This window comes from Schistocerca piceifrons, chromosome 9, assembly GCF_021461385.2.
Source record: "Schistocerca piceifrons isolate TAMUIC-IGC-003096 chromosome 9, iqSchPice1.1, whole genome shotgun sequence".
Taxonomy (NCBI): domain Eukaryota; kingdom Metazoa; phylum Arthropoda; class Insecta; order Orthoptera; family Acrididae; genus Schistocerca; species Schistocerca piceifrons.
Window position 1 is genome coordinate 97,312,293 of NC_060146.1, and position 24,801 is coordinate 97,337,093.

Sequence of the window (24,801 nt, forward strand, 5' to 3'; positions counted from 1 at the left end):
TTTCTCCGATTTACTCTCAAGCCATACTGTGTACTCATTAGACTGTTCATTCCGTTCAGCAGATCATTTAATTCTTCTTCACTTTCACTCAGGATAGCAATGTCATCAGCGAATCGTATCATTGATATCCTTTCACCTTGTATTTTAATTGCACTCCTGAACCTTTCTTTTATTGCCATCATTGCTTCCTCGATGTACAGATTGAAGAGTAGGGGCGAAAGGCTGCAGCCTTGTCTTACACCCTTCTTAATACGAGCACTTTTTTCTTGATCGTCCACTCTTATTATTCCCTCTTGGTTGTTGTACATATTGTATATGACCCGTCTCTCCCTATAGCTTACCCCTACTTTTTTCAGAATCTCGAACAGCTTGCACCATTTTATATTGTCGAACGCTTTTTCCAGGTCGACAAATCCTATGAAAGTGTCTTGATTTTTCTTTAGCCTTGCTTCCATTATTAGCCGTAACGTCAGAATTGCCTCTCTCGTCCCTTTACTTTTCCTAAAGCCAAACTGATCGTCACCTAGCGCATTCTCAATTTTCTTGTCCATTCTTCTGTGTATTATTCTTGTAAGCAGCTTCGATGCATGAGCTGTTAAGCTGATTGTACGATAATTCTCGCACTTATCAGCTCTTGCCGTCTTCGGAATTGTGTGGATGATGCTTTTCCGAAAGTCAGATGGTATGTCGCCAGACTCATATATTCTACACACCAACGTGAATAATTGTTTTGTTGCCACTTCCCCCAATGATTTTAGAAATTCTGATGGAATGTTATCTATCCCTTCTGCCTTATTTGACCGTAAGCTCTTTTAAATTCCGATTCTAATACTGGATCCCCTATCTCTTCTAAATCGAGTTCTGTTTCTTCTTCTATCACATCAGACAAATCTTCAGCCTCATAGAGTCTTTCAATGTATTCTTTCCACCTATCTTCTCTCTCCTCTGCATTTAACAGTGGAATTACCGTTGCACTCTTAATGTTACCACCGCTGCTTTTAATGTCACCAAAGGTTGTTTTGACTTTCCTGTATGCTGAGTCTGTCCTTCCGACAGTCGTATCTTTTTCGATGTCTTCACATTTTTCCTGCAGCCATTTCGTCTTAGCTTCCCTGCACTTCTTATTTATTTCATTCCTCAACGACTTGTATTTCTGTATTCCTGATTTTCCTGGAACATGTTTGTACTTCCTCCTTTCATCAATCAACTGAAGTATTTCTCCTGTTACCCATGGTTTCTTCGCAGCTACCTTCTTTGTACCCATGTTTTCCTTCCCAATTTCTGTGATGGCCCTTTTTAGAGATGTCCATTCCTCTTCAACTGTACCTCCTACTGCGCTATTCCTTATTGCTGTATCTATAGCGTTAGAGAACTTCAAACGTATCTCGTCATTCCTTAGTACTTCCGTATCCCACTTCTTTGCGTATTGAATCTTCCTGACTAATGTCTTGAACTTCAGCCTACTCTTCATCACTACTTTATTGTGATCTGAGTCTTTATCTGCTCCTGGGTACGCCTTGCAATCCAGTATCTGATTTCGGGATCTCTGTCTGACCATGATGTAATCTAATTGAAATCTTCCCGTATCTCCCGGCCTTTTCCAAGTATACCTCCTCCTCTTGTGATTCTTGAACAGGGTATTCGCTATTACTAGCTGAAACTTGTTACAGAACTGAATTAGTCTTTATCCTCTTTCATTCCTCGTCCCAAGCCAATATTCTCCTGTAACCTTTTCTTCTACTCCTTCCCCTACAACTGCATTCCAGTCGCCCATGACTATTAGAAAAAGTGGTTCAAATGGCTCTGAGCACTATGGGACTCAACTGCTGTGGTCATAAGTCCCCTAGAACTTAGAACTACTTAAACCTAACTAACCTAAGGACATCACACACATCCATGCCCGAGGCAGGATTCGAACCTGCGACCGTAGAGGTCGTGCGGTTCCAGACTGTAGCGCCTTTAACCGCTCGGCCACTCCAGCCGGCTGACTATTAGATTTTCGTCCCCCTTTACATACTGCATTACCCTTTCAATATACTCATACACTTTCTCTATCTGTTCATCTTCAGCTTGCGACGTCGGCATGTATACCTGAACTATCGTTGTCGGAGTTGATCTGCTGTTGATTCTGATTAGAACAACCCGGTCACTGAACTGTTCACAGTAACACACCCTCTGCCCTACCTTCCTAATCATAACGAATCCTAAACCTGTTATACAATTTTCTGCTGCTGTTGATATTACCCGATACTCATCTGACCAGAAATCCTTGTCTTCCTTCCACTTCACATCACTGACCCCTACTATATCTAGATTGAGCCTTTGCATTTCCCTTTCCAGATTTTCTAGTTTCCCTACCACTTTGAAGCTTCTGACATTCCACGCCCCGACTCGTAGAACGTTATCTTTTCGTTGATTATTCAATCTTTTTCTCATGGTAACCTCCCCCTTGGCAGTCCCCTCCCGGAGATCCGAATGGGGGACTTTTGCCAATGGAGAGATCATTATGACACTTCTTCAATTACAGGCCACACGTCCTGCGGATACACGTTACGTGTCCTTAATGCAGTGGTTTCCATTGCCTTCTGCATCTTCATGTCGTTGATCATTGCTGATTCTTCCGTCTTTAGGGGCAATTTCCCACCCCTAGGACAAGAGAGTTCCCTGAACCTCTATCCGCTCCTCCGCCCTCTTTGACAAGGCCGTTGGCAGAATGAGGCTGACTTCATATGCCGGAAGTCTTCGGCCGCCAGTGCTGATTATTTATCAACATTTAGCCAGTGGCGGGGATCGAACCCGGGACCGAAGACGTTTTTATTATGAATCAAAGACGCTACTCCTAGACCAGGGTAATACTGCTGCCAACAGCCTGCGCCCGTAGCGCGCTGCACGTTTCGAGCCGCTGTTCACCTCGAAGACGGCGTTAATGGAGACGACCAGGGACCCAGTGTAAGAAAACTGTGATTCACCCGAAGAGCCGACTCGTTTCGATTGATCGACGGTCGAATTCCTAAGATTGTGTGCCCACTGCTATCGTAATTGACTATGTAGCTGGGTCAAAATTTGAACACGTAGGGGTGGTCTCCTGCAGAGCTGCATGTCCAACAATGTATCATGAATGGTGTACTCCGAAGCACATCAGCATACGCCTGCATTGTGCTCTTTCGGCACAGATGCCACAGATCGCTATCTACGTTACTTTACAGAGCAGACAGGCCTCCGAGCCCCACGTTCTGGGGCGTGACTGCGTAATGTGAAGAGCCAGTTGCTCGGCCACCATTGCCCAGACGGTTTCAATTGGTGAGACATCTGGAGAATGTGCTGGCCAGAGCAGCAGTCGAACATTTTCTATATCCAGAAAGGCCCGTACAGGACCTGCAGCATGCGGTCGTGCATTATCCTGCTGAAATGTAGGGTTTCGCAGGGATCAAATGAGGAATAGAGCCACGGGTCGTAACACATCTGAAGTGTAACGTCCACTGTTCAAAGTGCCGTCAATACGAACAAGAGGCGATCGAGACGTGTAACCAATGGCACCCCATACCATCACGCCGGATGATATGCCAGTACGGCGATGACGAATACACGCTTCCAATGTGCGTTCACCACAATGTCGCCAAACACGGATGTGACCATCATGATGCTGTAAACAGAACCTGGATTCATCCGAAAAAATGACGTTTTGCCATTCGTGCACCCAGATTCGTCGTTGAGTACACCATCGCAAACGCTCCTGTCTGTGATGCAGTGTCAAGGGTAACCGCAGCCATGGTCTCCGAGCTGATAATGCTGCTGCAAACGTCGTCGAACTAATCGTGCAGATGGTTGTTGTCTTGCAAACGTCCCCATCTGTTGACTCAGGGATCGAGACGTGCCTGCACGATCAGTTACAGCCATGCGGATAAGACGCCTGTCATCTCGACTGATAGTGATACGAGGCCGTTGCGATCCAGCACGGCGTTCCGTATTACCCTCCTGATCCCACCGATTTCATATTCTGCTAACAGTCATTGTATCTCGATCAACGGGAGCAGCAATGTCGCGATACGATAAACCGTAATCGCGATAGGCTACAATCCGACGTATATCAAAGTCGGAAACGTGATGGTACGCATTTCTCTTCCTTACACGAGGCATCACAACAACGTTTCACCAGGCAACGCCGATCAACTGTTGTTTGTGTATGAGAAATCGTTTGGAAACTTCCCTCATGTCGACACGTTGTAGGTGTCGCCACCGGCGCCAGCCTTGTGTGAATGCTCTGAAAAGCTAATCATTTGCATATCACAGCATCTTCTTCCCGTCGGTTAAATTTCGCGTCTCTAGCACGTCATCTTCGTGGTGTAGCAATTTAAATGGCCAGTAGTTTAATCTGCTCTTTGTCAAAGTCGCTTGTCTCAATGGACTTTCCCATTTGCAGCCCCTATCGTCGCTGGTGTGTTCCCCCTTCCGCGTCTGCTCTGCTTACATACTTTTGCTACCGCATCATGTGCTCGCAACCCCACCAGGCGGCATTCAATGTCACGGTGGACCGGCAAGAACCTTTAGAGGTACTTAAGTGGTACTATGATCCTCCGATGGTGTCTGCAGCTTCTATCGAGAACCGGGCTGTAGAAGGATGCAAGAAAGACTGCGAAATAATACAAACTACGAAAAAATGGGAAATAAGAATACGAATGGGTAAATTGTACCAGTGATAGGATGTTGTGTGAGGTCGCTTCCTGACACTACTGGTGACCCAACAAACGGCCAGCGAGAGCTGCGTGCCGAGAGAGCACACTGGGATTGCAGCCAGTTCTCCCCTGGAACCGAGATGGCGGCAGCGTAAAAACGCCACGCATTCCGGACACCGAGTTGTGATGTGGATGTGTGACAAACAACCCAGAGGCTGCACAGGTGGCGTCAGTAGGCCAGCCAGATGACTCAACACAAAAAGCAGGTGACGTCTATGTCCGTGCACAGCGGGAGCCATTGCTTTCGTGCCAAACACACTGGCGCCATCCAACGTGTCATTTCTGTCCAGCCACTTGTGCCTCATTTCCCACAACAACAAAGACTCAATTTACATATCCTAGAATACAAAAAAATCTATTGTCCTGCTCTAGAAGCAGATATATTGTAAGTAGGCTGTTTAGGTTTTTTTATGTTGGTAACGTCACCTAGCGCTCTGTATGAAAATCACTGGTTGTGCTTTGTGCAATCTGTGTCTGGTTGGCATCGTTGTAATATTCGCTATTGGGCAGTTGGCTGTTAACAGCCCGTAGCGTTGCGCAGTTGGAGGTGAGCCGCCAGCAGTGGTGGATGTGTGTGGGGGGGGGGGGGTGAGGTGGCGGAGCAGATGATCTGGACGTGTGTCCATCAGAGAGAGCATATAATGACTTTTGAACACTATTAAGGTAAATACATTGTTTGTTCTCTATCAAAATCTTTCATTTGCTGAGTGTGCCTATCAGTAGTTAGTGCCTTCATTAGTTAGAATCTTTTGTTTAGCTGGCAGTAGTGGCGCTCGCTGTATTGCAGTAGTTCGAGTAACTAAGATTTTTGTGAGGTAAGTGATTCGTGAAAGATATAGGTTAATGTTAGTCAGGGCCATTCTTTTGTAGGGATTATTGAAAGTCAGACTGCGTTGCGCTAAAAATATTGTGTCAGTTTAGTGTTGATCAGAATAAGTGAAGAGAGAAATGTCTGAGTACTTTCAGTTCTGCTCAGCTGTTTGAAAATCAAATAACGTAAGAGGTTTATCAGCACAGTCATTCATAAATTTTTCTAAGGGGACGTTTCAATATAACACCAAACAATTATGTTTCAGTGACCTTCCATCCATGGCCAGTTTTTCAGCCTCCACCAGTTTCAGCCACTGAAGCAATAGCTGGCTGTAGCAAGCCTTTTTCCTTCGTGTTGGTACTTTAATGACCCACGAGGATAAGGGCCAGGCAACGGATAAACACGGTCTGTCAAGACCTGGTGTTGTTTACAAACGTTGCATACTATAAAACAAAAGAGGGGAGGCAATTTGCCGTGCGGGATTAGCCGAGTGGTCTAGTGCGCTGCAGTCGTGGACTGTGCGGCTGGTCTCGGCAGAGGTTCGAGTCCTCCCTCGGGCATGGGTGTGTGTGCTTGTCCTTAGGATAATTTAGCTTAAGTAGTGTGTAAGCTTAGGAACTGATGACCTTAGCAGTTAAGTCCCATAAGATTTCACACACATTTGAACGTTTTTGGAGGCAATTTACACACACACATTAGGAGGATAATAAACTCTCTCAAGAATGAAAGCTCACATGGCATTGATGGCATTTCCAGCAGGATAATAAAAGCTTGTTCCCAATAAATAAGTGGGATTCTTAGCCACATATGTAATAGCTCTCTGAAGCAGTGTATTGTCCCAGATAGACTGAAGTATGCCATTGTTAAACCACTGTACAAAAAAGGGGATACGTCTGATGTCAACAACCACTGCCCAATCTCTCTTCTGACTGCCTTATCCAAAATTCTTGAAAAAGTAATGTATTGTAGAGTAGCTTCACACCTTTGTAAAAATAAAGTTTTAACAACATGTCAGTTTAGTTTCCAGAAGGGTTGTTCAACGGAAAATGCTATAGATACTTTCACAAATGAAATATTAAATGCTCTGAGTAACCTGAAGTCACCCATTGGGATTTTCTGTGATCTATCAAAGACTTTTGATTGTGTAAATCATGGAATACTTCCAGATAAGCCCAAGTACTGTGGTATGAATGGGGCAGTGCTCAAATGGTTTAAATCATACCTAACTGGAAGAGTGCAGAAAGTTGAAATAAACGGTTCACATAATATGCAAAAAACTGGTGAATTCTCAAACTGGGGAACAATCAAGAATGGGGTGCTGGAAGGTTCGGTCTTGGGTCCTCTGCTGTTTTTAATATATATTAAAGACTTGCCATTCTATATTCACGAAGATTCAAAGCTGGTACTTTTTGCCGATGATACAAGTATAGCTATCACACCCGACAGACAAGAATTAACTGGTGAAATTGTAAATGATGTTTTTCAGAAAATCATTAAGTGGTTCTCTGCAAATGGGCTCTCATTAAACTTTGACAAAACACAGTATATACAGTTCCACGCAGTAAATGGAGTGACCCCATTAATAAATATAGACTTCGATCAGAAATTGGCAGCTAAGGTAGAATATTCTAGGTGTATGCATTGATGAGGGGTTGAACTGGAAAAAAACACACTGAGGATCTGCTGAAACGTTTGAGTTCAGCTACTTATGCTATTAGGGTCATTGCAAATTTTGGCGATATACATCTGAGTAAATTAGCTTACCACGCCTATTTTCATTCTGTGCTTTCGTATGGCATCATATTCTGGGGTAACTTATCACTGAGTAAAAGAGTGTTCATTGCACAAAGGCGTGTAATCAGAATAACTGCTGGAGCTCATCCAAGATCATCCTGCAGACACTTATTTAAAGAGCTAGAAATCTTCACTGTAACCTCACAATATGTATATATTCACTTATGAAATTTGTTATTAACGATCCGAATGAATTCAAAAGTAATAGCAGTGTACATGGCTTCAACACTAGGAGAAAGGATGATATTCACTACTCAAGGTTAAATCTAACTTTGGCTCAGAAGGGGGTAAATTATGCTGCCACAAAAGTCTTTGGTCACTTACCTAATAGCATAAAAAGTCTGACAGATAGCCATATAGCATTTAAAAGGAAATTAAAAGAATTTCTTAATGGCAACTCCTTCTACTCATTAGATGAATTTTTGGATATAGTAAGTGGGTAATTTCCCAAACCCCATAACAAAAAATAATTACAAATATTGAGTGTCATGCAATATTTTGTCTAATGTAAAATCTTGTATAGACACCTTTTATTAACCTGACACGTTCCACATCATTGCGAAGTGTCGTAGTCATGATCTATGGAACAAGTACTAATCTAATGTAATCAAAATATCCACGGGCGTACTGACGGTCTAGTGTCCAACGGGCACAATATTTCGGCGATCATACATGTCTCCATCATCAGGTGAACTGACGGACTGAGCTCCTGTGAACGTGCCGGCACGGAGATCCGTACGCTATGACTCCTCGGAGGGAACTGGGTTCGGTCGCGGCGGCGGCCGATTTAAATACCCTCCTCCCGCGGGTCGCTCCCTCCGCTGTCCGCGCCCCGCGCCACGTTCGCGCGGTGGAACAGATTGCGACGGCGTCTGAGATGACGTCGGAGTAATGGCTCTGTCCACCGTGGTCGTCACAACTATACGTTTGCTCGAATTACTCTTGATTAACCCAATCGCTGGTTCCCAAGCCTTGCTAAGATTATAGCCACAGTCACGGTTTATGAGGTCGTCATTGATGCGAATTTCGATGGCCTCTCTAACAACGCTGTACCAGTATCTCGACGTCTGTACCAGAATCCTCGAGCGTTCATACTCCATAGCGTGATTTTCCGACAAACAATGTTCAGCGACCGCCGACTTGCTCGGATACATCAGTCGAGTGTGCCTCGTGATCACGGCATCGATCCTCGACGGTACGCATCGTCTGACCAATATACGACTTGCCACATTGACACGGAATCTGGTACACGCCGGCCTTCCTCAAATCGAGGTCATCTTTGGCGATCCCCACCAATGCACGAGTTTTATTCGTAGGACAAAACGCAGTTCCGACCGGGTGTTTCTTCAAAATGCGAGCGATTTTCCCCGAGAGTGCGCCTGTATATGGAATAAACGCAGTGCCTACCTCCTCCTCGTGATTTCATCCATCTCCACAGGTTGTGCTGTAGTGGTTGGGCGGAGAGCACGTTGAATCTGCCACTCTGAGTACCCATTTTTTCGAAATACAGTTCTCAGATGTTCCAATTCCTGGGGTAGACTCTCTGCGTCGGAGATAGTGCGCGCCCTATGTACAAGCGTTTTAAGTGCCCCATTCCTCTGTGAAGGGTGGTGGCAGCTGTCTGTATGCAAATACGGATCAGTGTGCGTTGTCTTCCGATACACCCCATGACCTAGGGTGCCGTCAGCCCTTCTCTTGACCAAGATGTCAAGGAAAGGTAATTTACCCTCCGTTTCAGTCTCCATAGTGAATTTGATGTTGGGGTGTATGGAGTTTAGATGTGTAAGGAAGTCAAGGAGCTTATCCATACCATGTGGCCAGTTGACGAACGTGTCGTCCACGTAACGGAAAAAGCAAGTAGGTTTCCATTCGGATGACGACAGGACTTCCTCCTCGAAGTTTTCCATGTACAAATTCGCTACCACCGGTGAGAGTGGGCTACCCATGACAACTCCCTCCGTTTGTTCGCAGTATTCTCCATTAAAAAGAAAATACGTGGAAGTCAAGACATGCCTAAAAAGTGCAGTGGTCTTCTCGTCAAACGTCTGACTAATCAATTCTAGTGACTCTCGCAGGGGTACCCTCGTAAACAAGGAAACGACGTCAAAACTCACCATGATATCTGACTCATCCAACCTGAAGCTATCAAGGCGTTTAACAGAATCCACGGAATTACGGATGTAATCTAATCTAATCTAATGGTGAATTGGGAAATATACATGGTTATTCAAAGGTTGACATTTAATCTTCAAGCTGGATGCTACTGACTCTGTGAACGCAAAGAAGTATGTAGAGATCGACTGAAACAAGTACTGTTAAGAGTCTCCCCTCTCCCTTATTAAAAAATGCAATAAAATGGTGTGTGATTTTTTTGTCTGTAACTACTGGCTGACGCCCCCTGTTAAAGTGGAAAACGTACAGACGTCGCGACGGAACTCACCTCATGCGAGAGACTTCAGCGTCACCAGGAGGTGGAGTGGTGTAGGCTTCCACTGGTGGCGCGGTTGCCATGGGAGTGCTGCTGCTCTCGCTGGAGCTGGTAGCCGCCGTGGCCCTGCTGTCTCCAGTGGCTGGAGAGCTGGACCGAGGGAGACACCGTGTTAGCGAGGAGGCCGGGGGGCACCTCACTACAAGAACTACTGCTAACGGATTGTCATTCTTAACAATGGAACAACGACTGTAGTGTGACCACAAAGGTGAATGCCTTGCCATCGAGCTAATCACTTCAGACACTGAAACTTTTTGGCAGGTCAAAACTGTGTGCCGGACCGAGACTCGAACTCGGGACCTTTGCCTTTCGCAGGCAGGTGCTCTACCAACTGAGTTCCCCAAGCACGACTCACGCCCCGTCCTCAAAGCTTTACTTCTGCCAGTACATCGTCTCCAACCTTCCAAACTTTACAGAAGCTCTCCTGCGAAACCTGCAGAACTAGCACTCCTGAAAGAAAGGATATTGCGGAGACATGGCTTAACCACAGCCTGGCGGATGTTTCCAGAATGAGGTTTTCACTCTGCATCGGAGTGTGTGCTCATACGAAACTTTCTGGCAGATCAAAACTGTGTGCCGGAAGGTAGGAGACGAGGTACTGGCAGAAGTAAAGCTGTGAGGACGGGGCGTGAGTCGTGCTTGGGTAGCTCAGTTGGTAGAGCACTTGACCTCGAAAGGCAAAGGTCCCGAGTTCGAGTCTCGGTCCGGCACACAGATTTGATCTGCCAGAAAGTTTCATATCATCGCACACTCCGCTGCAGAGTGAAAATATCGTTCTACTTCACACACTGCTTCTCCTCAGATTCTCACAACAATTCCGTTGCATACCAAAATACATGTTGTACAAAATAATATGCAAATGAGAGGTATATACAAGGGTCAACAGTTATCGTGGAGTGATATAACTATTGTACAGCACAGTTTGAATACATAAAAACAACAATAAAACAGAAACTAGAACTGGAACAACTTTAAATAAACTGACTGGACACTGTAGTCACTGAATGACGTTCCCAGCACATGTGTCACGGACGGGCTGTAAAGCCACAGGTGCAAAACGAGGAGAGCAACTTTTGAACTAGTGGGGAGGGCGTCCAGGGAAGCAAGGGGTACAAAATTAGCGATATTATGAAGCCATACCAGTAAACCATTTAATTGTTGCAAGAATTATTATCACAGAAATTGAAACATTTCCCACTGCCTGTGTGGTGTGCGTACTGTAATACCTTCAGTACACACACAATCAAATTATTTGACTAGTAGCTCGAACGAAGCAGGCGAGTGTCAGCGATATGTCTCGTTGTCTTATCGTGGCGTGTTTATCTTCTGCCGTTAGGTTCGACGATGTAATGCCACTTGTACGCTTGGAGTAGCAGATTGACAGTGACCAACTTTAAACAGAACTTGATTAATTTTCACACACATTTATTAAAATAATAACAAACATAAAAATTACTTAACTTGGTTCTGGATGCTATTTACAATTGACAATCTGAAGTTCCTTTGGTATTGGTATGTTAATCTTATTCTCACATATATCTCTGATACTTAACAAGTGTCTATACATTTATCGTCATTGCTATGTACACTAATATGGTAATCTTATTAGGTGCAGACTGAAACTTGACTATAGACTGGTACAGACAAACGTAGAACTCGTACAGACTGGTACAGACTAATGCAGACTGGTACAGACTGGTGCAGACAAAGGCAGACTGGTACAGACTAATGCAGACTGACTAACTGGAGGTCTGTACACTCGTTGTAATACCTCGCGCGTTCATGTACCACTGCGCGAGTGTGATCCACGAGGAGAAAAGGTTCTACGTAAGCAGCAATCTCATTGGCTGCGTTACACATTAATACGACGATCGGCGGAAGCAGAATTTGGTCCATGTCTATGGCAGCGCCATCTTGTAGTGCGGAGACGGACGAGCGCTGCGCCTGCGCTGTTGTGCTTAGCGGGGCGCGCTCTAGTGGGAAAGTTGTGTACGCGCTGACTACACGGAACTATGTACACAACAGCATGTATTTGATTAATATTAGCCAACGAGCACCCTCAATGAGCAGGCGAATGTTGAATATCATTTGACTGCAAAGTGTCTGAGTAAGGTCAGTAAAGAAAACAGAGACAACGCATATATACATTTACGCTTGGAAATGGGTATAAAGAGCAGATATTGTGATCATTGATACCTTAACGTCTACCCACTCCTGTGTGCTAGTTATTTTTCCTCTGTGTCTAACAGTATTCCCAAAAATAAGTCACATAATGTACTTCCTGATGTTTTCGCATGGCCACAACTGCTGCACCATTAAGTGGACTACACTTGCCAGTACAGACTAAACATTTTGCATCCACATGACCACACTTCAGCACCTGACTTGCTGCTCTTGACACACCTACTTGGACATACTAACCAACCTAAAACCATATTATTCCTAATATTTGTTATTATTAGACTGAAAATGAATTAAATACCGCATAATATTGTGCATTCACTAACCTCAGTCATCAATAAAAATGTTTGCAGTCGTACCCCTAAACTCTTTGTTATATACATGCAACACTGTCCAGTTACATTAATATGATCACCTGTCAAAACACTGAATAGGCTAAATAACCGCATGGGCAACTGCGAGACATGCAGGAAGAGAACCAATGACGTTCCAAAAGGCTCCAAGAGACACTTGCTGTCATGCCGTGGCCGTCTGTGCTTAGTTTCTCAGTTGACAATCCGTGGCACAGATTGTCTGATGAAAGTGGTCCCGTACATTCTCGTTTGGTTTGAAATCCGCTAGTTTCATGGCGAGGGGATTACAGGCCACTCACCCTGATGCTCTTCACACCATGTAGATATACTGCGAGCTGTGTGACAAGTTGCATTGTCCTACTGGTAGATGCAATCATGACGAGGAAAGAAAAAACAGCTTGTAGGGGTGGACATGATCCCCAAGGGTAGATGCATACTTGTGCCGATCCTTTGTGCCTTCCAGAATGACGAGTTCATCCAATGAGTGCAACGGAAACATTCTCCGAAATAGCCACCTGTCGCCATTCAGTGTACACCTAGTTCTGGTGCTCCCATGCAACTTCCATCCTTTGTCACTGATGAACAGCAGGACCATATGCACCAACATTCGCTGAGTGATCACTGAATAAGCACTTTTGATATCCCCTTAGTTCATCTGGGCAGTCAACTGCTCAATGGCTGCATATCTGTCAGCTCATACACGTCTCTGCAGCCATCATTCACCACTGTCATCCATGACACGCAATGCACCACAGTTCCCTTGGCACCTGTTTTGGAAATGGTTCAAATGGCGCTGAGCACTATGGGACTTAATATCTATGGTCATCAGTCACCTAGAACTTAGAACTACTTAAACCTAACTAACCTAAGGACAGCACACAACACCCAGTCATCACGAGGCAGAGAAAATCCCCGATCCCGCCGGGAATCGAACCCGGACCTGTTTTTGATTGCGCCATTATGCCACGCAGGTTGTGCTTTAACCAGGACGGTGAAATGTTTCTTTTCATTTGTAAATAAATTTCAGTCCCAAAACTGAATAATTTATGAAAACCTACGTCAGAAAGGTCGTATTTTTGTATGAATTCCGCGTATTATTTCTAAGTTGTCTTATAATGTAAAATTGCAATTAATTCTTAAATGTGAGAGAGCATACAGATGTCAAAACTAGCGAAAGAGAGCAACTGTATTTTTTAATTGATAATAATGCATCAAATGCAACGCAAGCGGCGTCAACAACCACATTTGGTGCGATCGGTCGCACCAGAAAGGTGCGCAGCGAAGTCTCTCGAACATTTTCCCCCGCAAGAGACTTCCAGAGCAGTAAGAGACTGAGTAAGAATGACAGTGGAGTTGCCTTCAGTTGTCTATTTGTATATAAACACGATCGGAGTCTGGATCGGTCTCTCTCGATATCTCTCTCTCTCCTGAGGCCCGCTCTCTTCCGGTGTCTCCGCTCTTGTTGATCGCTCTTAATGGTCGCTCTCTCGAATGATTTTGTGGTAGGCAGTTGAACTTGAAAGATATTTTCAAGGTGTGTAAAGTACTTATCTATGTAAAGGTATCGTCAGTATATGAACCAATGTTTCATTTCAACAACATTAGCCTTGCCTGCCAACTTGTCTATGTCTCAGTTAGGAGAACTGCGAGACTGTGGTACATATCGTTTGCTGTCATATCATTCTTTTTACTTGGCTGCTTCTTTTAATTAATGGCACTCCAGTTAATTTCCTCTTATCAAAATGTATTTTTCCATTACCACTAAAGAGCACTACCCACAATAGAGAAAACTTTCGTTTTTGGAAATAATAACTCGATAGCACACATACAGTTTACAAACTTGGCAGTTTCGAAAATGTTTCTTGGCCGGAAAGCCAATGCTCGTGCTTGTTTGGACGTCAGATAAATCGCTCCCTTTCTACACTGTGGTAGCGACTGTACTGTTTCCTCGTTCATTCAACACGTTTCATTTGCCCTCCACAGCTTATGCCGCAGCGTGGGTGTTGCACGTTGACGTCGAAAATAGACGATTTCCTTTTAGTCGTGTAGTCGCCTCTGTGGGTTGTCTGCAGACGTGAATTGCTGCAGCTTCGAGTTCCACTTTGAAGGTCAGCATTTCACCCGTGTCATTTGAATGTGGCTATTGTAAGGGTATATAAAAATAAGTTTATGCATATTGTGTGCTCAGTCACGTGACTACTGTAGGTTTGTCAGTAGACCACATATATTGTATCAGTAGTTACTAAATTAATGCTACTAATGCGCTCGAGGTAAGACGTTACGAAGTATGGGACTGGCAGTTATTCTCTCAGTGCAGTGCAAAAGCACAGTAGGAATTTTTGACACGGGAGCTATACTACGTAAGCCACTTGACGGAAGTTTGTATGTAATGTTGTGACAAGTAGAAACAACTGTGAGAGGAGTGTGGATGATAGTATAATTAAACATATAATTCATTAATGAGCTAATAATGAAGCAGTATAGTCATGGCAAAAGAAAATAAACAGTTAAAAGCAATATTTAATGACACTAACCAATTGAGACATTCGCATATGGTATTGAAGGTGTGGGACGTTATTGTGCTATGAATTTACGATTGACTCAAAATGAAGCCTATCACGTAGATCCTGAAGATGGGAACAGAAGCTGTATGAGAAATTGTTTTTACAATAAGCTGACCATTCAAAAATTTGTGAAGCCTGAGGCAATGAAGTAGATGACGATCAGGAATTACTGAAGGGACTCTATTTAATTTAGGTAGTGTATTATCTTCCCCATGAACCATATATTTTGGCATTGGTGGGGATCCTTGTGTGCCTCAGCAATACAGATAGCCATACCAGAGGTGCAACCACAAATAAGTGGTATCTGTTGAGAGGTCAGATAAACGTGTGGCTCCTGAAGAGGGGCAGCAGCCTCTTCAGTAGTTGCAGGCGCAATAATCTGGATGACTGACTGATCTAGCCTTGTTAAAACCACCAATATGACCTTGCTGTGGTGGTACTGCGAATGGCTGAAAGCAAGGGGAAATTACAGCTGTAATTTTTCCCGAGGGGATGTAGCTCTACTGTGTGGTTAAATGATGATGGCATCCTCTTGGGTAAAATGTTACGGAGATCAAATGAACCCCCATTCGGATCTCTTGAGGGGGGGGGGGGGGGGGGGGAACTACCGGGGGTATGTCGTTATCAGGAGAAACAAAACTGGCGTTCTATTCATCAGAGCATGGAATGTCAGATCCCTTAATTGGCCAGGTAGGTTAGATAATTTAAAAAAGGAAATCGATGGGTTAAAGTTAGATATAGTGGGAATTAGTGAAGTTCTGAGGCAGGAAGAACAGGACTTCTGGTCAGCCGAATACAGTGTTACAAATACAAAATCAAATGGGGGTAATTCAGTAGTACGATTCATAATGAATAAGGAATGCAGATAAGCTACTATCAACAGCACGGTGAATGCATTATTGTAGCCAAGATTGACACATAGCCACACTCACCACAATAGTACAACTTTATATGACAACTAGCTCCGCTGATAAGGAGAAGATTGAGGAAACATACTATTAGCTAAAAGAAATTATTCAGATAGTTAAGGGAGACAAAAATTTAATTCGATAGTTGGAAAAAGAAGAGAAGGAGAAGTAGTAGGTGAATATGGGCTGAGGGAAAGGAATAAATAAATATATATGTCGTGTGACTAGGGCCTCCGCAAGGTTCGCAGGAGAGCTTCTGTAAAATTTGGAAGGTAGGAGACGAGGTACTGGCAGAAGGAAAGCTGTAAGGACGGGCCGTGTGTCGTGATCCGGTAGCTCAGTTGGTAGAGCACTTGCCCGCAAAAGGCAAAGGTCCCGAGTTCGAGTCTCGGTCCGGTACACAGTTTTAATCTACCAGGAAGTTTCACAGCAATTGAGAGATTCATACCTCATAAATTGGTAAGAGATGGACCTGATCCCCCATGGTACACAAAACAGGTCCGAACGCTGTTGCAGATGCAACGGCCGGCCGCGGTGGTCTAGCGGTTCAGGCGCCCAGTCCGGAACCGCGCGGCTGCTACGGTCGCAGGTTCGAATCCTGCCTCGGGCATGGATGTGTGTGATGTCCTTAGGTTGGGTAGGTTTAAGTAGTTCTAAGTTCTAGGGGACTGATGACCACAGATGTTAAGTCCCATAGTGCTCAGAGCCATTTGAACCAGCCAGAGGCAACGGAAAAAGCATGTAAAGTTCAAAAGAACGCGAAATCCCGAAGATTGGCTAAAATTTACAGACGCGCGAAATTTGTCACGGACTTCAATGCGAGATGCCTTTAATAGGTTCCACAACGAAACATTGTCTCGAAATTTGGTAGAAAATCCGAAGAAATTCTGGTCGTATGTAAAGTACACAAGCGGCAAAACGCAGTCAATACCTTTGCTGCGCAGTGCCGATGGTACTGTTACCGACGACTGTGCCACTAAAGCAGAGTTATTGAACGCAGTTTTCCGAAATTCCTTCACCAGGGAAGACGAATGGAATATTCCAGAATTTGAAACACGATCAGCTGCTAGCATGAGTTTCTTAGAAGTAGATACCTTAGGGGTTGCGAAGCAACTCAAATCGCTTGATACGGGCAAGTTTTCAGGTCCAGACTGTATACCGATTAGGTTCCTTTCAGATTACGCTGATACAATAGCTCCCTTCTTAGCAATCATATACAACCGCTCGCTCACCGATAGATCTGTACCTACAGATTGGAAAATTGCGCAAGTCGCACCAGTGTTTAAGAAGGGTAATAGGAGCAATCCATCGAACTACAGACCTATATCATTGACGTCGGTTTGCAGTAGGGTTTTGGAGCATATACTGTATTCAAACATTATGAATCACCTTGAAGGGAACGATCTATTGATACGTAATCAGCATGGTTTCAGAAAACATCGTTATTGTGCAACGCAGCTAGCTCTTTATTCGCACGAAGTAATGGCCGCTATCGACAGTGGATCTCAAGTTGATTCCGTATTTCTAGATTTCCGGAAAGCTTTTGACACCGTTCCTCACAAGCGACTTCTAATAAAGCTGCGGGCCTATGGGGTAATGTCTCAGTTGCGGGACTGGATTCGTGATTTCCTGTCAGGAAGGTCGCAGTTCATAGTAATAGACGGCAAATCATCGAGTAAAACTGAAGTGATATCAGGTGTTCCCCAGGGAAGCGTCCTGGGACCTCTGCTGTTCCTGATCTATATAAATGACCTGGGTGAGAATCTGAGCAGATCTCTTAGGTTGTTCGCAGATGATGCTGTAATTTACCATCTAGTAAGGTCATCCGAAGACCAGTATCAGTTGCAAAGCGATTTAGAAAAGATTGCTGTATGGTGTGGCAGGTGGCAGTTGACACTAAATAACGAAAAGTGTGAGGTGATCCACATGAGTTCCAAAAGAAATCCGTTGGAATTCGATTACTCGATAAATAGTACAATTCTCAAGGCTGTCAATTCAACTAAGTACTGGGGTGTTAAAATTACGAACAACTTCAGTTGGAAAGACCACATAGATAATATTGTGGGGAAGGCAAGCCAAAGGTTGCGTTTCATTGGCAGGACACTTAGAAGATGCAACAAGTCCACTAAAGAGACAGCTTACACTACACTCGTTCGTCCTCTGTTAGAATATTGCTGCACGGTGTGGGATCCTTACCAGGTGGGATTGACGGAGGACATCGACAGGGTGCAAAAAGGGCAGCTCGTTTTGTATTTTCACGTAATAAGGGAGAGAGTGTGGCAGATACGATACGCGAGTTGGGATGGAAGTCATTAAAGCAAAGACGTTTTTTGTCGCGGCGAGATCTATTTACGAAATTTCAGTCACCAACTTTCTCTTCCGAATGCGAAAATATTTTGTTGAGCCCAATCTCCATAGGTAGGAATGATCATCAAAATAAAATAAGAGAAATCAGAGCTCGGACAGAAAGGTTTAGGTGTTCGTTTTTCCCGCGCGCTGTTCGGGAGTGGAATGGTAGAGAGATAGTATGATTGTGGTTCGATGAACCCTCTGCCAAGCACTTAAATGTGAATTGCGGAGTAATCGTGTAGATGTAGATGTAGATCAAAACAGTTGATAACTTATTTGTTGGTAAACACTGCTCCGTTCAGACATTTGATGACCTTATTACGACATGTCAGTGGCGATGTTTGGTTTGTAGGGCCCTCAACTACACAGTCCCAATTTTTGCACAGTCCAATTTTTACCCAATCCATTCTAGTTACTGTCATGAATGATGACAATGATGATGAAATTATGAGGACAACACAAACACCCAGTCCCTGGGCAGAGAAAATCGGCAATCCGGCCAGGAATCGAACCCGGGACCCTCCGATCCGGAGGCACCGATGCTAGCCACTAGACCACGAACTGTGGACTGAAATGTCGATAAAACCGTAATGATCTATGGTGGTGTATTTTAGAGCACTGGCTCATCTGGGGAAACTTAGTAGCAAAAACTGTAGGTATGGAAATGCACACATCTGTAAAACTGCAGAAGGGTGGCTCGTCGGATACTTACTCGGTCTCGTTTGACGGACGAGACATCAGCCGAATCACTTCCAGCAAGTCCTCGGGGTGGCTTCGCATCGCCTCTGCCCAACCCCGGGTGGCCATCACGTGGAGCAGGTGGGCCTTTACGAAGGCCACGACGGCCTGCCTGTGGCTGTCAGTGCCGTGCCTGACTGCGACCACAGCTGCAGCCGCCGCAGTCTCCGCAGACAGCTGCGCGGCCACCTGCTGCTCGCAGGCAGACTTGAGAGCTGGCAAGCCGAACTTGTCAGCGGCGGCCAGCAGCTGGTGGGCCGTGCCGCGCAGCTGGGGGGCCCGGAGGGTGTAGCAGTAGGCCACGAGGTGGCGCAGCGCCGGGCCCTCCACGTCCGCGACGCTGGCCTGGCCGCCGCCGCTGGCCTTCGGCGCGTCGTGGACAAAAATGGCGGCTAACACGGGGCACCTGGCGGCGAGGACAGCCCTGTGCGCCACCAGGCGCGTCTCGCCCGCCACCAGAGTCACCACAGCACCGCTACTCGCGTCCAGCAGGTCAGCCAGGTCCGCGGCCGCCGTCACCCCGTCCTCACCGACTGCTGACACGGTGGACGAGTCTGAAACACGGCGTCACTGAGCAGCTCTCTTCCCATAAGGTCGGGACACACATGTCCGGACCGTGTCCGTACCGAGACACGTCCGAGTATCGGCCGTCACCTGGACAACGAAATACATCATTAAAACGAATGTAGCGGGCCCCACTTGACCGGGCCGTGCACGGGGAACGTCAACGGGCCGGAGCCGGGCCGGGCGGGATTCGCCGTGTTTAACTTTTCAGTGACGGACACGGCCTGACGGTAGAATTGTCTTGTGAGCTGTGCAACTGCGCAAGACAGTTCTGTGTACAAAACATGGATGTGGAACGACTAATAGAACAAGTTCGTAAGTTTCCTGTACTTTACGATCAGGGAAGTGAAAACTACAGGAATACCGAGTACAAAGACAGAGTTTGGAAGACAATTGCAACAGATCTAAAAGCCAAAGGTAAGAAAAAAACTATACAAGTTTGAATACCCGAAAGATATTTATTTACTTTTTATTTTACAAACAGATGTTTGGTTTATGTCATCGTTATATCGCCAAGGTGACGTGTTCTTCCCATTCCACAGTCCCTTGTGGATGATTCAGGAATTTTTTGAGTTGTTCTCGTACAGCAAATGCAGCGTCTGTTGATCTCCCACGAATTCCAGGTTGGTTTCGAAGATTTGATGATCTTCTGGATCCCTAAGCAGTTTCCTTTAGATCCATCATCTGTTCGGGCACCCTACAACCTTCCATTTTTCGAATAAAGTTGTACAGTGCACACGCAGCCGTCACAATCATTGTAAGGTTATTAGGATCTCCCTGAAGGATTCTTCTAAATATTCGAAATTTCTGTTTCAATATACCAAATGCATTTTCGGATATTCTTCTTACCCGACTCAAACGATAAATTAAAAATAGCCTTGTCATTTGTTAAGTTCCTGCCGAGATATGATCCCATCAAGTATGTTTTGAGAGGAAAAGCTTCATTGCCTACAATTACCATTGGAAGTTCAACATCAGTTCCGGGTAAGGTTTTACTCTTTGGGACACTAAGTGTATTGTTTTCCAATGACTCTCCAAGGTTTGAATTTACTAGAATGCCTCCATCAGAGTTTTTTCCGTACGCTCCCGCGTCTATTGCAATAACATTATAACATGGGTTAACCAGAGCAAGAAGCACAATGGAATACGTGTTTTTGTAATTCCAATAGAGACTTCCTGAGTTCTTTGGAGCCTGTATTGTTATGTGCTTTCCATCTAGTCCTAATTCACTATTACGAAAATTAGTGAACATGTTTTACAGATTTCACAACAGAAACCCAGATCACCGCGTCCGAGTCACTACAAGGAACAACAGAGACACGGACGTGCCCCAGTCATGTGTGGCCCCTGCAGGAACGGTCCGGAGCACGGCCGTCACTCGTCCGACGCTCGGCCCCGACACGGCCCGGACGTGTGTGTCCCGACCTTTACACAGTGCCCTCTGCACCTGCTCGAGCCACAGGCAGATCAACATCTAGCAAAAGTTGCTCTGTGCTGTAAGTGTGTGATATCTTTTCTATGTCTTAAACAGGTGGCACAGGCGAACAGCTGCAAAATCTTAAACTAAACCGTTTATTGTATTTACTGCTTGTTTGCTCGAAAAGCTCTAGGTTTCCAGAATGAGATTTTCAGTCTGCAGCGGAGTGTGCGCTGATATGAAACTTCCTGGCAGATTAAAACTGTGTGCCGGACCGAGACTCGAACTCGGGACCATTGGCTCTTGTGGGCAAGTGCTCAACCAACTGAGCTACCCGAGCACGACTCACGCCCCGTCCTCACAGCCGTACTTCTGCCAGTACCTCGTCTCCTACCTTCCAAACTTTACAGAAGCTCTCACGGTTGAGCGCTTGCCCGTGAAGGGCAAGATTCCGTCGCAACGAAAAACGCCTTTGTTTTAATGATGTCCAGCCCAAATCCTGTATCATTTCAGTGATACTCTCTCCCATATTTCGCAATAATACAAAACATGCTGCCCTTCTTTTGAACTTTTTCGATGTACTCCATCAACCCTATCTGGTAAGGATCCCACACCACACAGCTGCTTTCTAAAAGAGGAAGTACAAGCGTAGTGTAGGCAGTCTCCTTAGTAAATCTGTTACATTTTCCAAGTGTCCTGCCAATAAAACGCAGTCTTTAGTTAGACTTCCCCACAACATTTCCTGTGTGTTCCTTCCAATTTAAGTTGTTCGTAATTGTAATACCTAGGTATTTAGTTGAATCTGCGGCCTTTAGATTTGACTGATTATCATGTAACCAAAGTTTAATGGATTCCTTTTAGCACTCATGTGGTTGTCTTCACCCTTATGTTATTTGGGGTGAAGTGCCAATTTTCGCACCATTCACAGGCATCCCAAGATGCCTTGCCGCGGTTCACATGGCTCTCCCCATCAGAGGTTCGAGTCCTCCCTCGGGGATGGGTGTGTGTGTTCTCCTTAGTGTAAGTTAAGTTAAGAAGTGTGTAATGCTAGGGACCAATGATATCAGCCGGCCGCGGTGGCCGTGCGGTTCTAGGCGCTTCACTTTAGAACCGCGTGACTGCTACGGTCGCAGGTTCGAATCCTGCCTCCGGCATGAATGTGTGTGATGTCCTTAGGTTAGTTGGGTTTAAGTAGTTCTAAGTTCTAGGGGACTGATGACCTCAGAATTAAGTCCTATAGTACTCAGAGCCATTTGAACCATTTTTTGAACCAATGATCTCAGCACTTTGGCCCCATAGGAACATGCCACACATTTCCAAAAAAATTTTCAGTTCTCAGTTATATGGTGTAATTCATCCTCCAGTTCACACTCAACATCTAAAATGTCGCGGTTATTCTTTAAATAAGAGTTTAAATCACTGTTCTCTTATTATACTTACTTTATATCAGACAACACCAGTAGTTGGAATATTCATCTCAATAGATTAATCTCAAGTAATTCCGTAAAACCTGAGGAACCATAAGCGTCCATCCACAAAAATTCGAACATCTTAAAACGCGAAAATTACAGAACGCTCGGTCTAGTTGTGAATGCATCCTAAAACAATAATTTCGATTGTCCTCAAAAAGTGAAAACCATCATGCATTCCGAAAATCAGTTTGGCTTCTGGTAAAACAAAGGAACCAGGGGAGGAATACGTTCTTTAACATTAGGAATAGAGAAATGTGAAATCTAGTTTCGCAGGATAGAGCAGATCAGGTTATGGTTGTGCAGCGGGCCGTTATCAGTTTCAAAATATGTCACAGCAGTTGAGGTTTCATTACAGGTTAACTGATCGCTCAACTTCAGTGTCCAGGTTGAGTGGGCAACGATCTTTGCAGCTCTCGCAGCTAGCGCCTCACAATCCGACGCGCGTGCACGCCGCCAGTGGTCCCGGCCTGACCCCGTACCGTGGAGGCTTACTTGCTGCTCTGTCCTAACTGACCGACTCAATCCAGCACACAGACAGCATTAAAATAACTGCTCAGACAAAGTGTTGCGCGAAAACACTTCCACAAACAACTCGAAGAATACTAAAACAGTCACTGTGGAACAACAAGGGCGAATCACAAGTCGATACACATAGAGAACCCAGAAGCGGTCGGCGACCAAATACATGCCGTCCAATGAGACGACCGACCGAACGACCAACCGAGGTCGTCCCCACTCAGGTCACGTGTCAGCAACGGTGGGCAGGACATGGCTGTCCGGACCGCACTGCTGCTCCGTCCCGACGGAACGCGCCAAACACGACAACCCGGAAATACTAGCGGTCGCTCCAAAGACAGTACGACAGTGTCCTTATCGATAAGCGCTAATACTAATGTATAGAAGCCGTAGACATTTCGAACCAGCTGTGGCGATATTTTGTTGGAAGGGTAGCACTTTTTATCAGTCAGAGTTCAACTGGAAACACGCGATCGACGTGTAATCGTTGCTATGGACGAAACGTATTTTTTGACCGTAACCTAAATATCTCTGATAATTAGTAATTATTAGTAATAATATCTGGAGATCTTTCAAATACTTTGCCTCAGCGAAGTGAGATTCTTGATTTGTGCTACCATGATCAAAAATACGCGTATAACGTCACACGTACTGTTTCCATTTGACTTTATTTTGTTTGTAAGCTCACCCGGCGAAATATTAGTCACCTCTTTATAGAAAGGGAACACTGTCTACGCTGAAGCGGTCCGCATGCTGCAGAACTGGTAGTACGTGGTTGTAACAGAGGACTGTGTCGTCCTACAGATTCAGACAGCTGAGGTACGATCGCCAACATCCCAGCGCGTTTTGCGCTCTGGCAGAGCAGGGCCCAGGACTGCAGGGGAATAGTGGCGGCAGTAGCTCAGCGGTGCCAGGTTCGTCAAACCCGTACCCAGCCGCCAAAGAGTAACGGCATGCGGATGCGGGAGGCAGTGGTAACCACTGCATTAAAGTCACGTAACGTGTAAGTCACACATATGTCATCGTGATGAACTTTCCATTGGGAAAAGATATCGGATTAGTTCTCCATACCTTTCTCTGGTAGTGGACTGCCAATCACACGGTGACAATGAGAAAAACATCGAGTACCATACTCAACGAAATGGTTATTCGCCGGAGCGTAGAATGTAAGAAATGTTAATGCGGTAGTGAAGCTAGAAAATCTGAAAAGGGAAATGCAAGGGCGCGATCTACAAGGGTCGTTCAATAAATAATGAACCACATTTTTCTGAGAACACATTTATTGGTAAGAGTCAGAATTTGGTGACAATATACACCAATATGTTTCGTTCATTTCCTATTTTTCTACGTAGACTACATCACGTTTTATGGCTGTACGTCAATTTTGTGGAAGAACATGTATTCCCTGGTGGTAAAAGCTCTTGTCCTGTAGGCGTAGCCATGTTTTACTGCGTGACTGACACACTCGAATCTTCAAAGTGTATTCCCCGTACAGAATCTTTAAGCGGCGCGAACATGGAAGTCCAAGGATGGCAGGACTGGACTGCAGCGTGGATGAGGCAGTGATGTCCAACCCAATTTGGCGATGTGTTCCCAGGTTCTCAGACTTGTGTGTGGGAGTGCATTATCGTGTTTGAGCAAGATTTCTGATGGGTTCTTGTCCGATCGAATACGTCCGAAACTGTTCTTGAGTTGATTCAGAGTCCTCACGTATGCCTCTGAATTGATGGTTGACCCTCTTGGCATCACATGCACGAGAATGTCATCACAATGTCACCATGACTTTTTTGGCAGAGGGGGTTGTCTTGAATTTTCTTCTTTTGTGGTGAATGAAGATGATGCCACTCATCAACTACCTTCTTGTTTCTGGTGCAAAGTGGTGCACCCAGCTTTCGTCCCCCGAAACGATCCGT

At 45.1% G+C, this 24,801-nt stretch overlaps 1 protein-coding gene and 1 non-coding gene across 2 annotated transcripts in view; one reads left to right on the forward strand and one right to left on the reverse strand.

Moving 5' to 3' along the window:
* Positions 1–24,801, reverse strand: part of LOC124717276 (poly [ADP-ribose] polymerase tankyrase-1-like) — a 93,957-nt gene that overhangs the window by 40,145 nt on the left and 29,011 nt on the right. The window contains exons 3-4 of the mRNA XM_047244090.1: positions 18,894–19,473; positions 9,779–9,916 (exon numbers count right to left, since the gene is read on the reverse strand). Coding sequence (XP_047100046.1) covers positions 9,779–9,916; positions 18,894–19,473 — 718 coding nt within the window. The remainder of the gene's footprint in view (positions 1–9,778; positions 9,917–18,893; positions 19,474–24,801) is intronic.
* On the forward strand, positions 10,463–10,537 carry Trnas-cga. Its single transcript has one exon. It is a non-coding gene; the product is annotated as a tRNA-Ser (tRNA).